Source organism: Mastomys coucha, unplaced genomic scaffold, assembly GCF_008632895.1.
Source record: "Mastomys coucha isolate ucsf_1 unplaced genomic scaffold, UCSF_Mcou_1 pScaffold5, whole genome shotgun sequence".
Lineage (NCBI taxonomy): Eukaryota > Metazoa > Chordata > Mammalia > Rodentia > Muridae > Mastomys > Mastomys coucha.
Genome location: NW_022196911.1, coordinates 27,779,935 through 27,805,412, shown reverse-complemented (window position 1 = coordinate 27,805,412; position 25,478 = coordinate 27,779,935). Strand labels below are relative to the sequence as shown.

General features: G+C 48.1%; 1 protein-coding gene across 2 annotated transcripts in view; it reads right to left on the bottom strand.

Moving 5' to 3' along the window:
- Sh3pxd2b (SH3 and PX domains 2B) overlaps nt 1–25,478 on the bottom strand; it is an 88,455-nt gene that overhangs the window by 41,908 nt on the left and 21,069 nt on the right. For both annotated transcript variants that reach the window (XM_031355080.1, XM_031355082.1), the window contains exons 2-4: nt 18,519–18,599; nt 8,341–8,416; nt 2,218–2,294 (exon numbers count right to left, since the gene is read on the bottom strand). In XM_031355080.1, coding sequence (XP_031210940.1) covers nt 2,218–2,294; nt 8,341–8,416; nt 18,519–18,599 — 234 coding nt within the window. The remainder of the gene's footprint in view (nt 1–2,217; nt 2,295–8,340; nt 8,417–18,518; nt 18,600–25,478) is intronic.

Here is a 25,478-nt window from a genome sequence, read left to right as displayed (position 1 = left end):
TAGTGAATCTAGACATCAGCAAATCAGACAATCTAGATGGTCACTGAGCCCCCGGGGTTCTCTTCTCCTCTTCTCCCCAGCACAGGGATCACAGATGTTGGCTGTCACATCTGTCCTTAATACGCTGGTGCTGAGGAGCCAACCCAGCGTTTTCATGTTCCCCTCCGAGCCATTTCTGCAGCTCCTGTGATCCCTTCTGAGTTGATTTTTGTCCAAGGTGTGAAATAAGGGCTCAAGTCCATTGTCTTTTTGCATGTGTACAGAGGCTGTGGTGTGTCTGAGGAAAGGGAAGCGCAGCTCAGTTCTAACCCCTCAGGACATATACAGCTGGGTGTCGGGGGTCTTTGCAGAAGTAATTGAAGATTAAACCAAATCAGCAGGGGTGAGCCTTAATCAACCTAAAGGGTGTCCTTTTGGATCAGGGTGTGGTTGCATAAGGACAGCGTGTCCTGTGTCCTACCCACTCACAGACGCTAACTGAAAGCCACAGACAAGGCCTGAGACCTGGCTGCTCGTACTGTAGCTTTCAGAAGTGACAGAAAACAAAGTCCTGCTGTGGAAATCACCAGCTCTGTCACAATTTGTGGCCCCGATGAACTAGGCAATAGCTAGCTGTCCCACCTGTTCATTAAAAACAAAAACAAAAACAACTTTCTTCATTGGACTGTTTTGGTACCGCGCTGAGTATCAGTTAGCCTGGCATGTGGAAGCATTTACTCCTGGCTCACAACATTATCCAGTGAGCTGTGCCTGGATCCCAGGATAGTACCATGGAGTCTGGATTTCTATAGGGAGTAAGGGGCCTTGTAGGGAATCCAGGAAATGGCAAGTGTGACTTATCTTTTAAGGTCCTTTGAATTTACACAGAAACACACACACACACACACACACACACACACACACACACACACACACACATACACACGCGGTTGACCTTATCAGCACCACTAAGGACCCACTGGATTTCTATAGGATTAAATCCAGATAGAAAGAATTTTTTTTTTCTGTTTTAGAAAAAATGCTGTTTTTGTAACTCCTAGTCGTTTAGAGTTGTTAGTTAGTTAGTTAGTTAGTTAGTTAGTCAGTTTGTTTGTTTTTGAGATAGGGTTTCACTGTGTATTTGTTTGTTTGTTTTTGAGATAGGGTTTCACTGTGTATTTGTTTGTTTGTTTTTGAGATAGGGTTTCACTGTGCATGTAGCCCTGGCTACCTAGAATACATTGTGTAGATCAAGTTCATTTCAAACTCTCAGGGTTGTACGTCTGCCCTGAGTGCTGAATGAAGGCAATCATTCCCTCACCCAGCCCTATCCAGGGCTCTCTGGACTTCTCTTGACCATGCTTTGTGGGTCAGTGTATAAATAGATTCTGCACTTTTGGTTAACTACGTTTTTAAGAGTTTCACATTTTTGTCTCTCTGTCTCTCTGTGTATGTGTGTCTCTGTCTCTGTGGTATATGCTAGGTGCACATGTGTATGGACACACATAAAAGCCAGCAGTTGGTATTGGGTGCCTTTCTCGGCTGTATTTTCAGACAGGGTCTCTCACAGAACCCAGAGCTTGCTGGCTGGCTGGACTGGCCTGGCAGGGAGCCACCAAGACCTTCCTGTGTCCACTTCTAGACTCTAGGATCACTGAGCTACCAAGACCTTCCTGTGTCCACTCCTAGACTCTAGGATCACAGGCACGTCGTACTCAGCATTTTACAGCTGGGTCAAACTCAGGTCTTCATGTTTGTGCAGCAAGCTCTTTACTGATCAGGCCATCTCCTCAGCATAAGTGGAAGCCTGTTCTTAATTTCACCTCTGGATACAGAGGCAAGTGGTGACTGCATATGGCACCTGCATCCTGTGATCTTACAGCACTCACTTCATAGAGACACTAACAGGAGTGATAGCATGCTTCCTTCCTAACCAATCCCATCCAACAGCAGCAACAGGCAGGCCTTCTGCTGGAACATCCAAGGGGTAAGAGGCCAGCTGCTCCAGCAATAACGGACTGAATGCTGACTGGAACATTCATGCCCAGGGCAACACCACAAAGCCACTGAAAGTGGATTCAGGTTGATTCCATAGTTGTATGGGGAAGGGAGTGGGGAGTGCAGATTTGCATGTTTTGTTCTGTTTTGTCTCCTACCCTCCAGCGAACATTTGGCACCCAGAAAGGAAAACAAAACAGAACACCCACGAGGGAAGATGGTGTTGGCATCCCGGCTTACCTTACAATACTCATCAATTGGTATCAGGCGTTTGACGGCTACGTCCCGGATGTGGCTGCGACGGAAGAGGATTTTGCCTGCAGGAGATGAGAACACACTGAGCAGAGCAGTAGCCCATCCCCCACCTCCCAAAGTGGCTGTCGGAGGGTGGTACCAAAGTTCCTCAGTATTTCCAGGTTGTACCTGGGTACGAGGGTAGCCATGCCCAGGCTAAACCCCTTGAAGCCCTACTGCTCTATCGCAATGGCTGGGGAGAACGAGTCTAATGGATAAGAGGATTTTTTTTTTAAGTTTTTTGAGGATTGAATTCAGAGCCTTGTTCATGCTAAGCACATGCTCTGTGATGGAATTACACTCCAGCTAACCCAGGAGTAGGTTAAACATCACTATACATACTTATGGGCTACACTGTGTAACTGCAATATGTGCAATTAATGCAAATGACCAGGATGATTGGCATGGCTCTCACTTCCAGCATTTTTCATTCCTGTTGGAAATATGCATAAATACCCATAAGCCTCTTGTGATGGTTTGTATATGCTTGGCCCAGGGAGTGGCACTATTGGAAGGTGTGGCCCTGTTGGAGTAGGTGTGTCACTGTGGCTGTGGGCTTTAAGACCTTCATCCTAGCTGCCTGGAAGCCAATATTCTGCTAGCAGCCTTCAGATGAAGATGTAGAACTCTCAGCTCCTGCACCATGCCTTTCTGGATGCTGCCATGTTTCTCCCTTGATGATAGTGGACTGAGCCCCAATTAAATGTTGTCCTTATAAGACTTGCCTTGGTCATGGTATCTGTTCACAGCAGTAAACCCTAAGACACCTCTCTACCAGCTATTCTGAAATAGCCAGTTAGAAGCATCCAGGCTCAGTGCCATACAGTGCTGCAGCCACGCTCTTGCCTGCTTCCAATCATCCCCATCCTCTTGCAACACTTTCCACCAGGCTCTGGTGACCACGCTTCTACGTGTCCCTTCTTTGAGGTCCCTTTTCTAGCTTTTGCATCTATGTGAAATCACATGGAAGAGCCCTGCAGGAAGAGCGCCTCCAAGCTCAGCCTGGGCAGCCCAAGCCCCGCAGGCTCATGGGCATCTCAGGCAGAAACACAGTCTCTCTTCATCCCCTCATTCAAGTCTCTGCTCCTTTGTGCTATTTGTCTAATGATTCTGTGCCTCTCTGATCTACCCAAACTTGCTAAAAAGAAAGATCTAGCACACAATGCATCAAAGGGTTTGAAGAGCTTTATCTTTTTTTTTTTTTTTAAAGATTTATTATTGTAAATAATTACACTGTAGCTGTCTTCAGACACACCAGAAGAAGGCATCAGATATCATTATGGGTGGTTGTGAGCCACCATGTGGTTGCTGGGATTTGAGCAGTCAGTACTCTTACCCGCTGAGCCATCTCACCAGTCCTGAAGAGCTTTATCTTACGAGAGACAGCAGCCAGGTCATTTTTTTTCTTCTCTGACCTTTTCCCATATTTATTGTTTTCAGAAACATGAAAACGTTCTCCCAAAGAAGAGGGGGACAGAGTGAGAGCCAGTTTCCCTCAATGGGTCATCTCCATGGGTACCTGGAAAGGGGGGTGGGGTGCAGGCAGCAGCTCTGCTGTTTGCCCAACTGTGGAGAGACCCTGTTGAAAATCTGGGTGGGGCATCCTTCCCAGGGCGGGACTGTCCCCAACCCTTCAAGGCACTGAGCATCTCCAATTTAAGTCCATGTCAAGCTGGTGGCCTTCCCAGCCCCAGCCACACTTCCCATTTTTGCAGGCGTCTGCACGTAAGGCTGTTGGTAATCTCCACTCCACTGAAGTGCCACAGTCTCTGAACCTTCATGACTAAGAAGGAATGTGAGCCTACGGAGCAGCCCTGGGTACCAAATGCTTCCTGCCGTTCATCCTCATCCTCATCTCAAAGTGGGAGAGGACTCCCCAAGCCCCAGCCCCAGTCCCAGAATTATCGTGTTCCCATTAGGTGGCAGTTCGCCTTCTGTATGTCAGGGAGGAGGGCAGTATACAGGTTTCTTACTGTAAAGTTAATAAGTGGGCTCAAAATATTCACAATTAGCATGGGACTATTGCCAACCCGCACTGCAAGGCACAGATTTGTCTCAAAGCCACCACACAAACAGAGTCTGTTTTGGTTAATTTACTACTATTGTTATTGTTGTTGTAGTTGTTTGGTCAAATTGATACAAGCTAGAATTATCTAAAAGGAAACCTCACATAAGAAAATGTCTCCATAAGACAGGCCTGTAGGCAACCCTACAGAGCATTGACTTGGTTAACAATTAATTTGGGGGGTCCAATCAACTGTGGGTGGTGTCACCCTTGGACAGGTGGTTGAATGAGCCAGGAGCAAGCCAAGGAGCAGCATGCCTCCATGGCTCTGCCTCGACTTCCCTCAGTGGTAGACTATGACATGGACATATGAGCCAAACAAACCCTTTATTCTCCCGGTTGTGTTTGGTGGTGGTGTTTTATCAAAGCAATAGAAAGCAAAGGGATCCAGAGACCAACACAGAGCTCCTTCACCCAGAAGAAGCTCAGTGGGTGGAAACTCCTCCCTGGGTTTGTAGGGACCTTGGGGACACTGAGGCAGGAGAAAAGCTCACTAGGTGGTTATAGCCAATCCCTACTACACCTAGGAGCCAATGGCCTCTGGAGACTGTGGACGGGAATAGGGCTTTGTTTTGTTGTCTTGGAGGTCCCTTCCATAACACTTCCAGGGTCTGGCCCGTGATAGACCTTACAAAGGAATAATTACTGTGTGCCCCCAAAGCATACGTGTGAGCATACGTGTGGCACTCTAGGTAAGAACATGCTAATCCTTTCTTCCATGTGCAGCTCTCTGGGGCCAGTCAACCACATCTGAGCCATGTTACGCTCAGGCCAGTCTCCGGGCAGCCTGGTCAACACCCACAGTGGTTACTTCATGTTGGTGGTGCCTCTCTGGTGAAGTGTGGGTCTGGTGAGTCTAGGGCGGATGGGAGGGTGAGGAAGGAAGGATGGTGGGGCCACCTCCATACTGGAGTGAAAAGGGTGTTCAGGAGAGAGAACGGCTTTGGTGGGAATGGGCCGCTTTTGTTTTCCACAGTGGAAGAAGGCCAAACTGTAATTCTTCATTTTCAGGTCGCATCCTCTGCCAAGCTGGCCTCCCTAGCCCTTGCTGGAATGGAAAGTCTGCTCTGCACAGGCTGGCCCCCTCCCCCGCCTTTGTGCTAACATGAAACTTGCCTTTGTCTTGCTGACAAGGCAGTCTGGCTAGAGAATTGACCTCAGGAGAGGAGACCCATTTCCTGCCCACAGCATTTGCCTGGGGAATAGCTAAGAGGTGGGGCTCCGAAGGGCTGGGCCAGAGGTCTTGGGGCCCCTGGGAATCCTAAGCTGGAAGTGGGCACAGGGACAAAGGGTAAGGTCTTGTGAGCAGCATTTTCGTGAATTCTTGCTGGAAAAGTATTACGTAACCACAAAGGCTTTTAAGAGCCGGGGAGAGGGTCGGGCTCAAGTTCTCTGCCTTGGGAAGTTTTCCAGAGCTGACTTTCTTTCATCCAGAAGAAAGCTACATCTTACTGCTCCCTCTCTCTTTCTTGAAGAAAGTCTGTTTTTTAGGACCTGGATGAACTTGAACATTCTGCTCATTCCAGAATGACTCTTAAAATACAAAACTGAGAACCCCCAAAGGAAGGCCCCCAACTCTCCTCTCTTACTGCCTTTGCTGGGAGCCTACTCTGTGCCAGGAATTGAACTGTGGGAAGCAGAGTGACTGTCTTATTTAACAGATGTGGAAATAGAGGGGCAGGGGAGGGGATGGCTGGGAGTGGTGATTAAAATCATGGGGCTGAAGAGGTTTGACTCCAAAGTGTGTGCTTTGCAGCCCTGAGTTTTGGCTATTGTAGCGGCACATGGGGTTCTCTCCACCAGGGGAAAATTTCCAGTGTGGTCGATGCTTTCCCAGTAGAGAGACTAAAAAATGTTAGTTTTTTTTTTTTTTTGTTTTTTTAAAACTAAGAATTCTCTCAGTAGAGGGGACCTAACAAACACTGGCTCAACCCAGCCAGGCTAATAGTGCCTGAGAACCTAGTAAATGGGCACTGGTGTGAATAGACACCTATTGCAGGGTATTTGATCACACTGTGAAACCCGAGACTGTATTATTTACTGGAAAACAACAACAATAAGAGAAAAACAACCAGTTTCTAGTTGTGGTGTGGCTTAGCCCTTGGGATGACACACCTATAAGCCCAAACAATGAAGGTAAAGTTATTTTGTAGAAGGAAGCACTCATGTTTGAAAGTGATGTCTAATTCAGTGGCAGACGGAGAGACTAATCAGAGAAAGACTTGACTGAATAGGATCTGCCCAATTCTCAGGGGAAGAGAGAGGATGAGGAAGCTACTTCAGAGAGCAGGGCAGGGAGGGAGGGAGGGAAGGGGCAGCTTACTGGGACAGTTGTACAGAGACAGGTTGCAGAGAGAGAACAAGCTAGACACAGGTGAAGACAGAATGAGCCAGAGAACGAGAAGGAGTCAGAAGATTAGAACAGATTGCTAAAGTTAGTATGAGGCCAAGCAGAGCAATTCAGGAGAAGCCAAGAGAGAAAAGCCAGATTAAATAAGTCAGCTTGGAGAGGAGTTTGAGCCAGAACAGCAAGGTTGAACCAGTCAGCCAGAGCTCAGAAAGAACTAGAAAGGGTGAGCTTATTCAGCAGTAAGTCTCAGAGGATGAAAACATTCTAGGCACAGATTAGATTGTACGGAGGATAGAAGCTCCCAGAACTAGGCCTAGGTTAGCAGACTGAGGTAGTAAGCCTTGGAGATGACAATTAAATCAGTGAACTAAAAAAAACAAAAACAAACAAAAAAGAATTTACAGGGATCCAAGAAAGGAGGAAGATGGTGAGCTCTCCTAACTATGGACATCTGAGGTGATGGTCCATGTGCCTGTCATACATGTTTAACAACATCAAGTGAGAGATAACCCCAGTGACCTGTCAGACATTTACACAGTCTTCATTGGCACCATCTTTACAGGAGCATTCTCATCTCCAATTTGAAAGAACTGAGTAGAATTCACATGCTACTGAGTCATTTTCGGAAACTGGGTATGCGTGTGCCCGAGGTAACAAAGTTGGAAGTGACTCCAAGCATGACGCTTGGAGCCAGCATCCCTGTTTGTTTCCCAGATCTGCCATCTATGCGTGTGTTTGTAGTTTCTCTGGGCCCTAGTTCCTCCTTGGTGCCAGGGGTGTGGAGCTGACTACCTGCAGGGCTGAGAATGAACTGGGGTAGAATGTAAATCACTTAGTGGGGCTGGAATCAACGACAGCTGTAAGTGGCAGTTGTTGGAACTCGGAGCAGGTTCTGTTCTGCATAATTCCTCTTTTTCATCTAAAGTCTTGACGTTACCCTTCAGTAGGGGTGGGGGAGCTGGGTGTGCACATACGTTCTAGCGAAGACTGCAGTACACCCTTTGCAGCAGCTGTTTTAAGAGCTGGCACTTGGGGTGCTTGATACCATGATCCTAACATGTCCTGCTGTAACCCGCAGAGCCTGTGGATATGATGGGCTAGTCCATGCCTTACATCATCCTGGATTAGCCTGGAAATTACAGGAACCCTCTAAGCAGACAGCATTCTCTGACAAGGAGGTTAGAAGGACCTGAAGTGTCAGAGAAAATTTCTATGCCTCCATCAGACTGGCCTCTGTGTGTGTGTGTGTGTGTGTGTGTGTGTGTGTGTGTGTGTGTGTGTGTGATGTTATTAACTGCTAACTGTTGTGGAAGGGCTCAGTACACTGTAGGTGGAGCCAACTCTGAGCAGGAGTTCCTGGACTATATAAGAAAGCAAGCTGAGCAAGACATTGTGAGCCAGTTTCCTCCTCTTCTCAGCTTCAGCTCTTTACCTTTCCCTATGATAGTGACAGAGAAATGGAGATGAAGTAAGCCCCTTCCTCCACAAGCCGTTGGTTGGTAGTGGTTTTAGTCATAACAACAGAAGCAAACTAGGAGAGAAACAATGCCCCTCCCCCAACAGTGATGTGGAGATAAGTAAGCTCTTCTGGGGACCAGGAGCTGTTCTTCCAGTGACCAGGCTTGCTCTGCTAGAGAGTGCACACCTTACCCACCTGGCAGAAATGGAATGATCCTCTGTTTGGGGTCCTTCTGTCCTCCTTCCATGGGGAACTTGTCCAACATCTGCATCTAAATGGGGAGGGAATAGGAACAAAAGACCTTTTACAATACAGAATACACATTCTCTGACATCTTAAATTTGCGATTTGACGTATTAGAAGTTCACTTTGTCTAGCTTTTCAGAAACCCAAGGCTATGGGGAGGGATGGGGTCTGGATCTGAGACCTATGTGGTGAACGCAACTGTTTATATCCATGGCTTCCAAATGGTGAAAGCTCAAAGCTGCAAGAGACCAATCTTAGTTGTTTTTAAAGATTTATATTAAATTATATGTACATGTGTATGCATCTGTTCGACGTGCATGCTGGTGCCCTCGGAAGCCAGAAATGCCAGGGCTCCTGGAACTGGATTTACAGGCTGTTGTAACTCACCAGATGATGGTTATAGAAACCGAACATGGACCTTCTGCAAGCAAGCAAGGGCTGTGTGTACTCTTACCATAGAGCCGTCTCTCCAGGCCACAGTTCTTGGTTCTCCTAGAGTTTAAGCCAATGGGACTTGAAACGTAAACAATAGCCTAAGGACTTCTGTTTCACAGGCAGCAGGTTGCTCTGCATTCTGGGAAGTGACAGGTCTGTTAAAATGCCCTTCCCCTTCAAGCCCAGGGTTATTCCTGACCCACCCTGAAACCCTGAACCTGCTGAGCAGAGCCCAGTACTTGGTCATTCGCTGTAAGCATGAGCTAGCCATGAAGTCTTGCAGTCTTGCAAAGAGCATGGAAACCAGTCTGGAGATTGGGAAGTAGTGCATCGGATACTATGAAACAGGCAGGGGCTGAGAACGAAGCTGGGGCACACCACAAGGAACCTGTGACTGACAGCTAAGAAAGGAGGTGAAGCTGAGCAAGGTGATGCACACCTTTAATCCCAGGGGCAGGTGTGTCTAGCTCAAGGCCAGCCTGGTCTACATAATGAGTCCCAGGCCGGCCAGGGATACAGAGTGAGACCTTGTAAAAAATATTAATTTTAGAAAGAGAAAGAAACTAATGTGAAATCTCTGGCTCGGTACTCAAAAAAAAAAAAAATCACAAGAATCTGCGGCATAATTCTTTTTTTTTTTTTTAAATTTATTTATTGTTATAAATGAGTACACTGTAGCTGTCTTCAGACACACCGGAAGAGGGCATCAGATCTCATTAGGGGTGGTTGTGAGCCACCATGTGGTTGCTGGGATCCAAACTCAGGACCTTTGGAAGAACAGTTGGTGCTCTTACCCGCTGAGCCATCTTACCAGTCCCTCAATTCTTATGAGTTCTGATGTAACTTTAAGGGTCTTCCCGTTAGGTCCCTGCACAAATAGCCTTGCACTACAGTTTAAACTGGGCTGGGCTCAGGACTCCTTTCTGCCTGCTCTGGCTTCCTGGTTACATGTGAGTCAGGATGGGTCAGGATATGCTGTTGCCTTTAGTCCCAGCACTTGGGAGGCAGAAGCAGGCAGATTTTTGAGTTCGAGGCCAGCCTGGTCTACAGAGTGAGTTCTAGGACAGCCAGGGCTACACAGAGAAACCCTGTCTCAAACAACAACAACAACAACAAAAAAAAAAACCAAAAAAACAAAAACAAAAACAAAAACCCCAAAAAACCTCTAAGCTCTAGAGCTCTAGCAATACCAAAGCTGTCTGCAGATATGCTCCACATTTCTGAACCCAAGTTTGAATTGTACTTTCCACCCCTCTGAAGTGGGCCATGTTAATGGTCAGCAACATCTGCCACTTCAGGGTAGAGGCCAACAGCTGGAGCTGAGTTTGCTGCTGTCTATTTCCCTCTCTCGTGTGAAGGGCATACTCCCTGACAGTGATTTCTCTGCCATCTGCAATCCTGGAGGGAGGGCACAGAGCCTTAGCAACCCTGTCCATGGCCCAGCTCTTGGCCTAATTGATCAGGATACCCTGCTATCTGGTAGGTTGTTTTGTTGTTGTTGTTGTTTTTGAGACAGTCTCACGATGTAAGCTCTGGCTATCCTGGAGCTAACTATGTAGCTCCAAGCTGGCCTTGAACTCATAAAGATCTGCTTGCCTCTGCCTCCTGAGTGCTGAGATTAAAGGCATGTGCTGTCACCACCATGCCTGGCTCAATAATAAAGAATGGCCTCAGTCTCTGTCTGTCTGTCTGTCTGTCTGTCTGTCTGTCTGTCTCTGTGTGTGTCTCTGTGTCTCTCTCTGTCTCTGTCTCCCCCTCCCCCTCTCTCATGATGCTAGGAATTGAACCCAGGGCTTTCTCCACATGCTAAGCCAGCCCTCTGCCACTGAGCTACCTCTGGAGCTTAGGGGTTACTTGTTAATAGCAGCAAATCCTGATCTATCCAAATCCACATGTAGCCAGGAAGCCAGAGCAGATGGAAAGAAGTCCTGAGCCTGCCAAGAAGGGCTGATGGGTGAGAAGCCTCCCCGGCACTATGTTGGGAGGAACATCACCCTGACTCCTCAGACTGTCTCTCTAATAGGAGGAAAGAAGTTTGGAAAAGTCCAGGAGGAATGAAGCTCCGGGAGAGAGTAAGCACACAATTGAAGGAGGAAGTGTGTCCAGGAGCAGGCAGGCACTGCATGCGCAGGATCCATACCCCCACCCCCACCCCGCAAGGTCCCAGAGGCCAAGAAGCCAGCCTAGTGCCTGCAGCTCACAGGGTGGCAAGGCCAGAGCCTATGGCTCAGTGGAGCTTTGTCATTGCAAGACCTCATCTCCGCAATGCTGAAGAGGGCAGGGGGCATGTGCGTCAGCACCCTGCGGAGTGGGCCAGCTTCAGGGTGGCAGGGCTCACAGGGCAGCTGGGGTAGGCAAACTTCCAGAGGCCTGGGGGAGAGGCTTTATTCACGGATTTTCTTGATTATTATGTGCAGTACTAGGGATAGAACCAAGGGCTTTGTACATGCTAGGTAAGAGAACTACAATTAATTGTAACCATGTGGCTACCCTGGGTTCTGTTATCCATGGTGTTATTTGTGGTTGTTCATCATTGGCTCCTACTCCATCCTGCATGGGGACAGTAATACTTGGTCTAGTATCCTTCCCTGACTGCCGAGGCCACTGTGGGCCTCCCTGGGAAGACGGATTCATTTCTGAAGAGTTCTTCTATATCAGCACATAGCAAGCTTTCAATAAACACTGACAAACTGAATGCTAGCAGTGGTGGAGTCAGGGGACTGCAGGTGGTACCCAAGAGTGCTTTGGCCTCTCCAAGACATTTTATGTTGAACCTAAAACTACCAAAACCACAAAAGTTTAATGAAAAGAGTCAATGGAAGAGTCAAGAGAGAAGAACCCCAAACCCCAAAGGGAATCTCTTCAAAGGACAGTTAAAATCTCTAATGAATAGCAGTCACATTACTAATATAAAATAATAATAACAACAATAATAATGGTTACAGTGCTCAGCAATTGACAATTAACAGTCTTCTCATTCAGTTTCATCAGTTTCATCTGATCTTTACAGTAACTCTGTGAAACAAACGTTACAAGTTCTAAGTCTCAGATGAGGAAACTTGGGAGCAGAGAGGGCAATCAACTTGCCTTAAACCACACAGCAGAGCAGGGGCATGACCGGTCCCAATACCTTTGTCTATTTACGTTCTCCGAAGCTGGGTTCACAGTTGTGTGAATATGGAAAACCAGCTTGAGACAAGGCAGGCTTAATATTCTGTGCACATTGGAACAGCACATTCCATTTTTCAAAAGCAATACATCAATCTTGGCTGCAGAGGCTCTGAAATGTATAGGTTTGTCTAGAACCATCTCCTTGTACCTTCTTAATATTGAGACAAAGTTGAAACACCACCAAGGGGAAGCATACTGTAAAGAATGCACAGTGACAAGGCTACTTCTGTCCCCTTGGTGCTCTGAGTCCCTCTCTGGATGTCCACACTGGCTAGCAAGTATCCACACTGGCTAGTGTGTAGCCACATGGGCTAAGGAGTGTCCATACAGGTTACTCAGCGTCCATACTGGCTAATGAGCATCCACACAAGCTAACAATGTGTCCATATTGGCTAATGAATGTTTACATTCATTACATGGTGGCTAACAAATATCCACACTGGTTTATACACCACTTGTCTAACCTCAGATAAGTTCCCTTGGGGCAGACAGCTTCACCAGCAGCATCCAGCCAGCCAGCCTGTATGGCCATCTAGGAATGAGGGACATCTGTCAAGGACTGTGAATAGCACTACTTTGAAACTGGTTTGGGAGTAACAGTAGCATGGGAGACTGGGTTTTTTGTTTGTTTTTGTTGTTTTTGCTATGTTTCTAACTGTGTTACATATACACAATATACAATACATACTTCAACCAGATTTGGATACACAGTGCCATGGCCTAATTAGGCAGCCACTATGCAGACTGCCATCTCCATGGTGGCATCTCCTCCACCATCTTCATAGCTTTGCATCAGCCAGAGCACCAAACGGCTCTTCATCCCCCTTCCCTGGTGAATGTATCTTTGCTTCAGTTGATTACTCTGGGCGCCTTGTGCAGGAAGAATGAAACATCTTTCTTTTTCTCTCTGGCCTTACCCTGCTCAGAGCACAGCATTTAGGTCAATCATTTTACAGCCAGTATCAGAACTGTTTTGTTTTTTGTTTTTTGTTTTTAATGAACAGGGTGTCTCTGGGTAGGACCAGTGACACCTGTGACCCTCCTCCAGAGGGACACACCGAACCTGGGGAATTAAGAATACAAAGGCTACAGAACACAGTGTGAGTTGGACCCATGTCTGAGGCTTATTTGTCAAGGTGGTGCTCAAGCTATAGGGAGGAAATATGGCCATGAACTCATGAACTGGATGCTGAGGGCAAGTTCATCTTTTCAGGCACTTGCCTCTCTAAACGTGAGTGTTTCCACTTGTGAAATGCCCATTATACCGACCTCATACTGGTAAAGGAGGATTCGGTGAGGTGGCGTTTAAGAAAGGTACCTCAAAGTTCTAGGAAAGAGTAGTTGATATTAATACATTGCTCTGCTGGGTGCTGCTGTGAGCACTGTGGGCACCCCAGCCACTCATCTCCAGGGCTTTGCTTGGATGTCTCTTCCCTCTGTGACGTCCTGATTGACTCGACAGCACTAGCTCAGGCTAAGGTAGAAAGTGAAGCTCAAGAAGGCTGAGTGACTTGTCCAAGGGCTGGGACCTCACATCAGGTATCCCTACTCCAAGCTCAGGGGTCTTGTCTTTTCTGTCTGCTCCAGCCTCATGCGTACAAGACACATAACCAGATGTTAAGTCATAGTGGCAGAGATGACCAAAGGACTCCAACTTTTCTAAGATGTCAGGAATATGGGGACACTTTTGCTGGCTGGGGACAGTGTCCTTCCCCATGAAGCAGCCTGGGGTGTGCTGGGGTGCTGGGCTGAGCATCCTCTTTTTATTTTGCTTCCTTTGCTTAAATTTCCTGCCCTAGAAGAGGAAGTACCTCCAGTTCTGGCTTCCTTGATGCCCTCTAGAACACCCAGCAATGGTGTCCACGTATTAGCTGGTTGTTGATCCTGCTTTTGTCTCTTTGTGTCTTGAACACCTCATCCTATGGTCTAAGATGAGATTAAGTCACTGTGGTGGTTTGAATATGCTTGGCCCATAGGGAGTGCTATTGTTAGGAGATGTGGCCTTGTTGGAGTAAGTGTGTCCCTGGCGGGGTGGTCTTTGAACCTATGTCTGGTGCAGAAGGGCCTGTCTTCTCCTGTTTACCTTTGGAAGAAGATGTGGAACTCTTAGCCTTCCAGCACCGTGCCTGCCTAGTTGCTGCTATGCTCCTACCTTGATGATAATGGACTGAACCTCTGAACCTGTAAGCCAGCCCCAATTAAATGGTGTCCTTTATAAGAGTTACCTTGGTCATGGTGTCCTTTCACAGCAGTAAAACCCGAACTAAGATAGCCATAGAGGAAATTCTTTTTTTTCCTCCAAAGTAATGGTACTGACGTGCTAGACACAGGTTGGAGCAGTAGCTGCTGCCATGTACCTCACCATGGGGCCCAGACATGAAGAAAGACAAGTCTTTGACTTGGCAGCCCTGAGTCCAGCTGCATCCAGAGCCAAAAAGTCCTTGGTCTTTTCAGCTCCATTCAGCTAATGAACATGATCTGGGAAAATCCAACCTAGCTGGTATTCTATCTGCATTATGACAGTCTGACAGAAACTAGACCTTGAGCCAGAAAGTGGCAAACTAAACTGAATCCCATCTGTCAGATCCCAAAGTCTGGAACCTTGAGGTACTGTGTCCTCCTGGATTCCAAGCAGCCTGGGCCTGTCAAGTCATTCTGCCAGCCAGTGCCAATTCCTAGTCTGCAGCCCAGAGCTGTTCTTAGAGTTTCCACTTAAAAGAAAGAAAGGAAGAAAGGAAGAAAGGAAGAAAGGAAGAAATAAAAAGAGCTATACCTCACATACCACAAAATTCACTCTTTAAAATGTACCACTCGACAGTTTTCTGTGTATTTACACAGTCAGCAACCATGACCACTTACCTAGTTCTAGAACCTTTTCATTACTTCCCAAAAAATCCCAACACCACAACCAGTATCTGCCCATTGCCTACTTCCCTAAGCCCTATGGGATTGCTCCCTCTGAATACAAGCACCATTTTAGCTTGTAGCAAAAGCAGCATCAAAGAGTAGAGTGGCTAAAGGCACGGACTCTGGGATCCCACAGCTTCCAATCTGAGTTCTGTCAGACGAGCTGTGTGACTTGGGCAAATGAGCGAACCTCTCCAAGCGTAGTTTCTTTCATCTGTGTTATCAGATAAACTGCTTGTGATGATTAAGTGAATGGATAGAGCCCTCGAGCAGAGCCCCAGAAGTGCTGGCTGTTTTTACTGACACTATCCCATATCACCAATAAGAACGCCCAGACAAAGGAGACTAATGGAGCGTGCCCAAGGACATATAGCTGAGCGTGGCTAGGCCCAGGTATTCTAAGCTCCTCGATTTTTCTGTTACATTACAACAGCTCCTGCTGCTCCTCCTCCAAGCCTGAGTCCTCCCCTCATACTCAGAGTCAAGTCACTTAAAAAAAAAAAAAAAATCAAGGCCATGCGCCAAATGGGTCACGGGAATCATGAAGTGATCTAATGTGGGGAGTCACAGTCTCACATGGTTGGTTTCCTTGCCTAGTCCTAGAGGAGTAGCCCAACCTCTCCTACCCCTCTGGGGCTAAAGAGGGGGAGAGAAGACTACTTCCAGCTTGAGCCAGGTCCCTGGAATCACGTGGCTTTCCGACTCTGCCGCCATCTGTGACTCCTTAGAACTGGATGAAGCCCGGGCCTCTGAACAGCTTCGCCATGCCAGGGGTGGCTGCTGGAGGCAGACCACTCTGTCCTAGTAAAGCCCCAGTCAGTACTACACTGAGCTGGGGAGGAAACCTGACTTAAGTTGTGGTAGAAGCAAGGTCAGTAAGAATACGGTGTAATAAGCACAGGATTTGGGCTGGAAAGACTTGTGACCAGACCTCGAAAGGAGGTCACCGTGGGTGTCACATCCGCTGAAAGGGACAGCTCACCCTTAACACACTGAGCCTGGTCCATCTCCTTTTGCAGTCATAACAAGTACGGGGTTGGGAGGCACAGAGGAAATGGAAGCTCAGAAATGCAGAGAGGAAACACTAGGCCTGAAAAGAGAAGGTTAAGCCTGGAACTTGGGTTGGCCTTTATACTCGGGCCAGGCTGGAATAAGGACTTCAAGGAAGAGTCTAGCCACACGCTTCAACATGCCAGCAATTAGACACAGTCACCCTCTCTCTTGCATCTCCTCCTCCAGTTGGCACCCTCCGGGCCAGTACCACCTGCTCCCCACCACAGCTGACAGGCTGCTGTGGTGTCTGACCCAGGGTCCTGGAGACCACCGGATTCTATCTCCCAGAGTCTGGCACCCAGGGACTTCTGGTTGCTGACAGCAGAGAAAGACAGCTGACAGAGAGGAAAGCTTCTGGCTTGAGGATGCTTAGGGCTCTGGCCAATGGGCTGTCCAAGAGGCTGTTCTAAACGCATCAGTGGGAAAATGAAGCAGGTTGCTCAGAGGATCCTGAGGCCACAGGACAGATGGGCAGGAGCTGCCAGTGGATACTGGGTTCTTTCGTGGCCAGAGCAGTGTTTGCTCTAGGTTCCAGGCAACACTCCTCCGCTCTGCCTGTGAATCCACCCCACTCCTCTCTTCATGTGGCGACTGGTCAAGTGGGCTCTGCTCTGCAGACGTTGATTAACCCTGGGTGACAATCATGTTCTTGTTCCTTAGCCCCACTGTTCCTTGGTGGAGGTGCCAGGCTGGCAAGTAGCCTCTGAACATACTCCAAGGCAGAGCTCCCAAGGTAGACACACCACTGCCCTGAACAGCAGCAGCCTAGCAATGGGCAAATGCTGAAGGTCACCTGCATTATCAAAGGGCACGGCAGCCCCGGATGCTCTCTCACATGGGGCTTCTGTGTGTCACTTGCTTAGGGCACTGGATGGTGCCAGTCATCACCGCTGCCCCGTGCCTCCTTTCCTTCCATGTTTTCTTCTCCCCTGTCTACTCATTCTATATCGTGGTTAGCTTATTTATTGCGGGGCTGGGCTCAACCTCCTGGCCGTGCATGTGCCAGGCATGCACTTTCCCACTTTGTAGCATCCCACCCCAGAGCACGTTTTACGGATAGCCCCGCTGTTTATTTATACTTGGCTCGTTTGCAGCAGAGCAGCAGAAAATTATAGGTTTACGTGACATTGCTAGATGCGGCTGCATGCTGTTGAACACAAAGCATCACGGATGAGCTCATTATGTTTTAAATAATTAAGTGACTGGTATCTCCATCGCTTTACACGAAGCAGCGACTCCTGGCTGTGTGTCATGAAGGGATGAGAGACTGTTTTAACTGCACTAGAGAAATCAGTTAGGAGCCTATTGTCTGTCCTCCTCCTTTTCAGCAGTGGGGCACAAGCTCTGGACACTCTCCAGTCCACACTGGCAGGAAGTGTATGTAGTCCAAGAAACCTGCTGTTAGTATTGCAAAGCCCCTGGGAGAACCTGAGATTCTCCTTCCCAGCCCAGGCTATGCCTTGATGTCATGGTGGAACGGCAGCCGAGGAAAGCCCTTTCATTGGCTGTCACGGTGATTGGCATAGAGCTAAGCCTGTGACATGCAAAGTGTTTGCCAGGACATATGAGAAGTTATGATGGTTTGAATAGGTATGGCCTCCATAGACTCATGGATTGGAATGCTTGGCCCACAGGGAGTAGCACTATTAGGAGGCGTGGCCTTGTTGGAGGAAGGGTGTCACTGAGGGAGTGGGCTTTGAGGTCTCCTATAGTTAAGCTACACCCAGTATGGCACACAGTCTCCTGCTGATCAAGATGCAGAATTTTCAGCTCCTCCAGCATCATATCTGCTTGCATACTGCCATGTTTCTTGCCATAACCATAATGGACTAAATCTCTGAAACTGTTTCATGTTTGTTCGTTGGCTCATTCATCTGTCCATCTGTCCATCCATCCATCCATCCATCTATCCATTCATGCATATACTTAACACATGCTATGTCTCAGGCCTTGAATAAAAACACTAAGGAAAGAATGGACGAGGAGGACATGGTCCCAACCCATGACCGTCACACTCTGGATGAGACAGAGAAGCTGACAACATCCATATAGAGAAGCTCACAGCACTGGGTGACGGCTCCTGATGGGCAGAACCGATGGCTCCTGTTCTGAGCAGAGAACCAAGTCACACAAGGCCTCCAGAAGCTGGGAATCCTAGTGGTAGAGAGTTATCCAGCCAATGAGCCAGGCAGGAGAGCACAGGGTACAAGCCCAGGTGAGGGGCAGCAGTGTAAAAGCCAGCAGGTGGGGCTTGGGAGATGAACATTCGTGGTGCTCAGACAGACTCAGCATCCTGGATCACCACGTGGTCACTGTACAAAACTCAGTTGAACATGACTCCAGATCCACGTGTGGCCTCCAAGCTGGCCCCCTTCATGGGCAGCCAATAAAACATCTCCTCTTATTTAGTTAAGTGGGTCAAAGCACAAGACAGTCAGGACCTTACTTTTATGCCTTAAGTTACGGATGTCAGTTTAGAGTCTAGCTCATGAAAGGATGAGGCTCTAAAGTCACAGTGTATGGACATCCAATTAACCTCCTCTCCCACCACAGATGCCTACCTGGAGGTCAAAGAACTTGCTGTAGCGCCGGTAGATGGCCTCTGTGGCGCCACTGGACCACGTGACTCGGATGATGTAGACCTGCAGGGAAGGACCAAGGAGACAAGTATTAACCACAAGGGGACAACATGGTCAGAGCGCTCTCTCTCCAGTCCAGGTTCCGGGAATTTCATCCCCATGGGAGAGAGCAGGAAGGTAAACCTTTGAGGGGTGTTGAAAGGGTTAAAGGTATTAGCTCAGGGGTGGGCCCTGATGCCCAGTGGGCTTGTTATAAAAGTGAGTTTAGTCCAGCCATCTTCTCTCCCATGCTCTCATCCACCTTCCCTCTTCTGCCTGAGTTAAGCATCTTAAAGTCCCCTGCCAGATGCCAGCTCCTTGATTGTGGACTTCCAAGCTTCTGAGAAACAAACCTCTATTCTTTACCAGTTACTCACCTGTGCCTTTCAATTGCAACAACACAAAGCAGACTAAGGTAATCTTTCATCTCTGAGACTGAGGAGGAGTTGGGGCCAGAAAACCCGTGTGTTTCAATCTCAGTTTGGCCAAGAACCAGCTGGACCACTCAGTCCCTTGCTGTCTCTAAGCTGTAGCTCCCTCGCTCCTCAATAGAAGAGGAATAATAGCTCTTGCCTGCAGAGCTGTGTCAGGATGGGACAGGGCAGCTCGGGCCACTGCCACCCCCAGCACTGTCTGTTTCCCATGTGGCTCTTCTGCCAGAGTAACTCTTAAAACCTTCCCACTTATCCAGAGAAGTCAGAACACCTGAATCCTCAACCTTTTCTACAGCCCGAGTGCAGCACCATCGTGATGTTTCCACCAGTGAGGCCAATTCAGACGTTCCCTTGAGCCTCACTTCCTCCATCTGTGAATTGGGCTAACAGAACCTGCATCCTCTGCTTCCCAGGCTGTATGAGCATCTAACAAAAATCAAGGTCATGTCTCTCACCTTGATCACACATCGCAGCATCCACATGAAACAATATACTGATAATAAGCACGGGGGAAACTGAGGTACCTGCTGGCAGGCAGGCATGTACCTCATGGGGACAGCAGTCACCCCTACTGGCTTTGGTGGGCACTGATTACCTCAACCTTCTCCATCTTGCTCAGCCCCTTAGAAACAGAGGAGGCACTATCCATGGTGACCCGGAGCAGGTGACAGACATGAGACCCGAGCTGGGCCAGCTAGGGTCGGTAAGAGTCAGCCATGAGACTTCACTCTTCACGTTAGGAGACGACTAAGGATACAATGTGACCTTGTCTATTTCAGCTTGAAGCTAAGTCTACAGACACCTGTTTTCTGGGCCAATAATTACCATGTGGTCCACAGAGAGCTATGTATAATTATAATAAATCTGTATAATTATAATAAAATAGTTTAATTATCATTTTTTACTTATGCACATTTATGGGGCATGGTATGATCATCTGATGTATCCATACCATGTATAGTGATAAAATCCAAGTGTGTGTGATATATGACTGACATATATGATAGACACATGATAAATACATGTGCATATATATACATATATACATACACATATATACACACATAAACACACATAATGGTGCTGGGGTTGGAAATTAAAGAAGTTTAAGCTGAAAAAAACTGAGGAACTCAACTAAGCTGATGGCTTGACCTTCTAGTTGGGTAAACTGAGGCCTAGAATGAGCAACCACGCAATCAAAGTTCCCTGTCCCCGGAGATGCCCAAGCAAAGTTTGGCTGGATGCTAAAGGTATGACCATTGAAGTTTAACAGAAAAAGAAAAGATATTAAGAAAGACTGCCAAATGTTCTGTTTTCTTAAAATCAACACAGAGCAGCTTCCCACACACGGAAAGCCCCCTCACCTACGATTCACTCCCGGCCTCCTGCTCTCATTCTGAAGGTGTTGGACGGCGGCAGGTCAAACTGCTTCATGGGAATGAACCCCTGAGCAAAGCGAGTAGTGCTTGCAGGCACAGGCCAGACTCTGTCACAGACTCATCACAGGCTTGGCCTACTCAGGCCCCCCTCAGGAAGGCACCAGCTTGGAGGCGACAGGACATTCACAAGGGGCTGCCCTCTCTGGCTGTGGCGCCCTTAACTCTGCAATGAAGACAGCAGCCTCCTTGAGGACCACACATGACAGCCAACAGCTATGGGCCTTGTCTGGCTCCTGGTGCACATCAGGATTGCTCAGCTCCTCCCATGCTGCGGTCGCCCCATGCTCCCGTCTGGTACCCTTCCCCCACTTTTGGCTTCGGTACCAGTTTCTCTTGGACAATTACCTCCCTCCTTTCTCACTGTTTTGCTAGAGGGAGGTGTGTTTCCCACACCTGGTCAAATACAGCACTGCCCGGCCCTGGCCACAACCCAAGGGGGCCCGCCCCTGACCCAAGTCAGGCTGACAGGATTCAGGATCTCTGATGGCATCATAAGATTCTCTTCCCCTGAAATGCCCTGGTGGGAGAACGCCTCGTAAGAGACGGCTCCATGATAAGCACTTGCTGTATGGAAGAAAGCCAAGTAAAGACATGACATCTATACAGAATGCATTTTTAAAAGCCTCAAAACTCACCAGCAGACAAACTAACTCAATTCCAAGAGACATGTAAAGGCCCTGACTGGACGCATCACCGAAGCAACAGACGGATGGTGGGAAAAGCCAGTGAGGAGGAAGCAGTGCCGCCAGCCTTTGGAGAAAAGCAGGCGAACAGTGATGAGAAACCGTGCTAAGTTTTGGTGAGTGTCTGAACAGGGACCGTGTGTTACAGGCCTGGCCACCAGCCTGCTGTGAAACCATCAATAGGTGGAGACCAGAAGGAGGAAGTAAGGTCATTGGGGCATGCGCTTGAAGTGCATGCTGGGACTCCTGTCTCTTCCTGACTTTCTTTTCTTTTCATGGCCAACATGCTCCTCCATACATTCCTGCCATGATATGTTATCATCCTGGACGCAAACATAAAGAAGATAACTACTCCTGACCTGAAAATGTGAGCCAAAGGGACTCTTTCCCTCTTGTAAGTTACCTCCAGCACTTTGTCATAGTAACCAAAGAGTGGCACAATAGTGAATGGATCAGCATGGATGAAGTGGAAAATACTGACAGTGTCGGGCATGACAGTGCTGTCTGTAATCCCAGCACTGGCAAGGTGAAGCGGGAAGATTGGGGGTTCAAGGCCAGCCTGGGCTACATCATGAGACCCCGTCCTAATTGTCACCGTGTCAGCTTCCCTATCCCTGTGACAGAATGTCTGATTGGACTCAGAGTCAAGAGTAGTCAAGGTTTCAGAGACATCAGCCTTTCACAGAGGGAGGACATGGCCAATCGGAGCAGCTCACTCTGTGGCAGGACACAGAGAAAAGGAAAAAACAGGAAGGGCTCAAAGCAAATGCTGCCTCTGAGCGCACAGACAACAGCCTAATTTTAAGTAGGCCCACCTCCAAAGGCTGCAGCATTGCAAATCCATCAACAGGCCGCAGCACACCCATTGGTCAATGCCCTCTCTGGAAACACCATCCAAACACCCAAAGGTGTGGGATGCTCATCTCTTAGGCGCCACTCAATCCAGTCACTCAAGCTGACGGTGACAACGAATGGGCACCATCTTGGTCATCACAGTGAGCACAGGTACGAACGGTGAGAGCCAGTGGGCCTGCCCTCCAAGGGATGACCTCATCTCATCACACTGCTCTCCCTCCCAAGACGCTCAACCCAGGAGCTCTGGGTGGGCCCGACCCTGCTGGAGAGCTGCTTCTGTATGTGTGTGTGGGGGGATCACAGGGACACAAAAGAACTGTATCTCTAGGTCACCTCGCTAAGGCTCACGCACAGGCTCGGGCACAGGTTCCTTGATGCTGAATGAGTTCAGGCTTGGTTTTTTCTTCCTGGTGGAGTCCTGACACGCCAGCCTCCACATCTCGACCTCAGTTTGCCTGGAAAGAAGTCTTGGGTCGGGTGCTGGTGAGACGGCTCCTCGGGTAAGAGCACTGGCTGCTCTTACAGAGGTCCTGAGTTCAAATCCCAGCAACCACATGGTGGCTCACAACCATCTGTAATGGGATCTGATGCCCTCTTCTGGCATGCAGGTGTATGTGTAGATAGAGTACTTATATACATAAAACAAATAAATAAACCTTAAAAAAAAAAAGTCTCGGGCTGGAGAGATGGCTCAGCAGGTAAGAGCACTGACTGCTCTTCCGAAGGTCATGAGTTCAAATCCCAGCAACCACATGGTGGCTTACAACCACCTGTAATGAGATCTGACGCCCTCTTCTGGTGCATCTGAAGACAGTTACAGTGTACTTACTTATAACAATAAATAAATCTTAAAAAAAAAAAAAAAAAAAAGTCTCGAGCCTGGCCAAATTTCCATCACACATGCCTGAGAGCCTGCCTTACCTCTGTGTAGGGCTAGAGGTCACCCTAGGAGCTCTGGGTTGGCCCTACCCTGCTGGGGAGCTACCACTGAGAGATCATGGCTGCTCAAGGATGGTGTGAAGTATTTTGTAGTCTAGGCCAGAGTGACTCCTTCTCTCTGAGGACTATCCACCTGTCCTGGCTGCACTTGGAAGCCTTTCATAAGGCAGGAGAGAAAGCAGCAACGGCACCCAAACATTCGAATGTAACCTGTGAGGCCACCTATCCTGCTTGTTCCCAGGGTCAGGGCTAAGTGGCCCACAGGGACAGTCCTCTTGCTAGGGAATAAGACCTGAGCTGCCCAGCCCCCCACGAAAGCCAAAGCCTGGACGCACAGCTGACACAGGGCAGACATCTGCTTTGCAGCTAGACCCAAGTGATGCTTGCTACACACCACAGGGACCCAGGGAGAGCCTATGTTGATCTGGCCCCGCCCCTTGTTTCTGTGCTGGAGAGCCTGGGCTTTTCCCCTTAGCTCCCCTTCTGGCAAGACAAAGGGATTTGTGCAACAAACAGAACTCCAGGGTTATGTTAAAGCCCTTACACTAAAGTCAGTCCATTGGCTTCAGGGGGAGTCACAGTTGGCTTCTGCGCCTGAGGTTCTGTTTGTGTGGGCAGAAATAGTAAAATGATGCTGGTCTGTACTTAACATATACATTCATCTTATCTTCTGGTCATTACCAATACAATAGTCATACCAATATAATCTAACACTGTTCACAGCATCTCCATTGGTACCAAGTATCATAAGTGACCTACAGATCTAGAAAACACAGAGGAAGATGTGTGTAGGTTCTATGCAAATATTGTGTTACTTTACATAAGCATCTGCAGATTTTGATACCTGTGGGGGTGGAAGGGCTGTAACCAAGCCCTTGTGGATATTAAGGGATGGCTGTACATAATATAATACACGGTACATAAGACTATCTATACATGTATGCATCACACACGTGTGTATGCATGCATGAGTGCACACACACACATACATGCCACATCAAACACACACACACACACACACACACACACACACACACACACACACACACACACACGGATATCTGCTTCTTGCCACTTACAGGAGCTGTTCTCCCCTCCCCCCCCCCTTTTTCCGAGACAGGGTTTCTCTGTGTAGCCTTGGCTGTACTGGAACTCACTCTGTAGGCCAGGCTGGCCTCGAACTCAGAAATCCACCTGCCTCTGCCTCCCAAATGCTGGGATTAAAGGCGTGCACCACCACCGCCCAGCAGGAGCTCTGTTCTATAGTGTTGCCTGCAACAGTGACTTAGTCAATACATAAAGTTTACTCCTTGGAGAACAGTTAGGGAGTTCATTTAGCATGAACTGAATGGCCAGGAGCTCCGTCACTCAAGCCTAAACAAAGCTTTCTAACCCATGTGCACATATGAGGCCCAGTAAGCCTTTCCAACCCAGGGTCCCAGGCTGTACCTCAGCCCCAGACCTGGACGCACTTAAAATAGTAAAATCACCAACAGAAAGCACAAAATGTAAAAGAGGTGCAGAAAGGGCACTTGTTCCAGGTGCAAGAGCAGAAATGAGAGAGCGAAATGTCACCCTGCTCAACCTCAGCCGAGAATGTCATATATTCCTGGATGCTGTAAATGTTGACACTGGGGCAAGCCCATGCCTGTAAACATCTCCAAAAGCCTCCAGTGCTGATCAGGGCCACAGATAAATGTCATCGAGTATACAGAATCATAAATATAAATGAGATCAGATCTACACATAAGTGTGTGTATGTCCATGTAAACACACACGCCAGTGGTTCCTCTGACCTAGAAGCAATACGGAGGATTTCTAATGCCTTCTCATATTCCCAGATGTTGTATGCTGTACAAATGCTCCCCAATTTACAATGGGCTGTATCTTGATAACCCCCTAAGTTGAACATCGTAAGCAGAAAATGTACTGTGTTCCACCAGACCTCCCCAACACACCACTCAGCCACTGTGTGATGTCAGCTCTTTCCCTCAGTCATGTGATTGGCCAGCAGTCGTGGCTTCTTCGTAACAATGTGACGTCACAAGAGTATTTGACAGAACAGCCTGGGCCTGGGCAAAGAGACAACTCAAAACCAAAGTGTGATTTAAAGTCACAAGTTAAACGGCTACAAGTCAGAGGCTTCTGTATTGTCTGGGGGGCAGGGGGGTGGGGAAGACATTACTCCCTTGGAAGACTGACAAGCACTTTCTGCTTTGAGCCCTAGGCTAGCATCTCCGAGACTGGTCCCTAAGGCCACTGTGTCAAAGTGTGCCCACAGGAATGCCAAGTACAGGACGGCAGGTTCTAGAGTTGACCTCAGTAGATTCAACAGTACAATCTGCATCCAGAACTTAGTGTTTGAGGTCGGGTGTGACATCTGTGTCTGGAACCTTCGTCTTCTCTGCAAAATAGGCCAAGGTCATTCTTATCTCCTGAGCCGATAGAACGTTTCAGAGATGAAATACATGCTGAATAAAATCTCAGCCCAGGGGTCGGATTGCAGGAAATGTTCTTTGAATGTTGTTCAATCCTTCACCCTTACCACCCTTG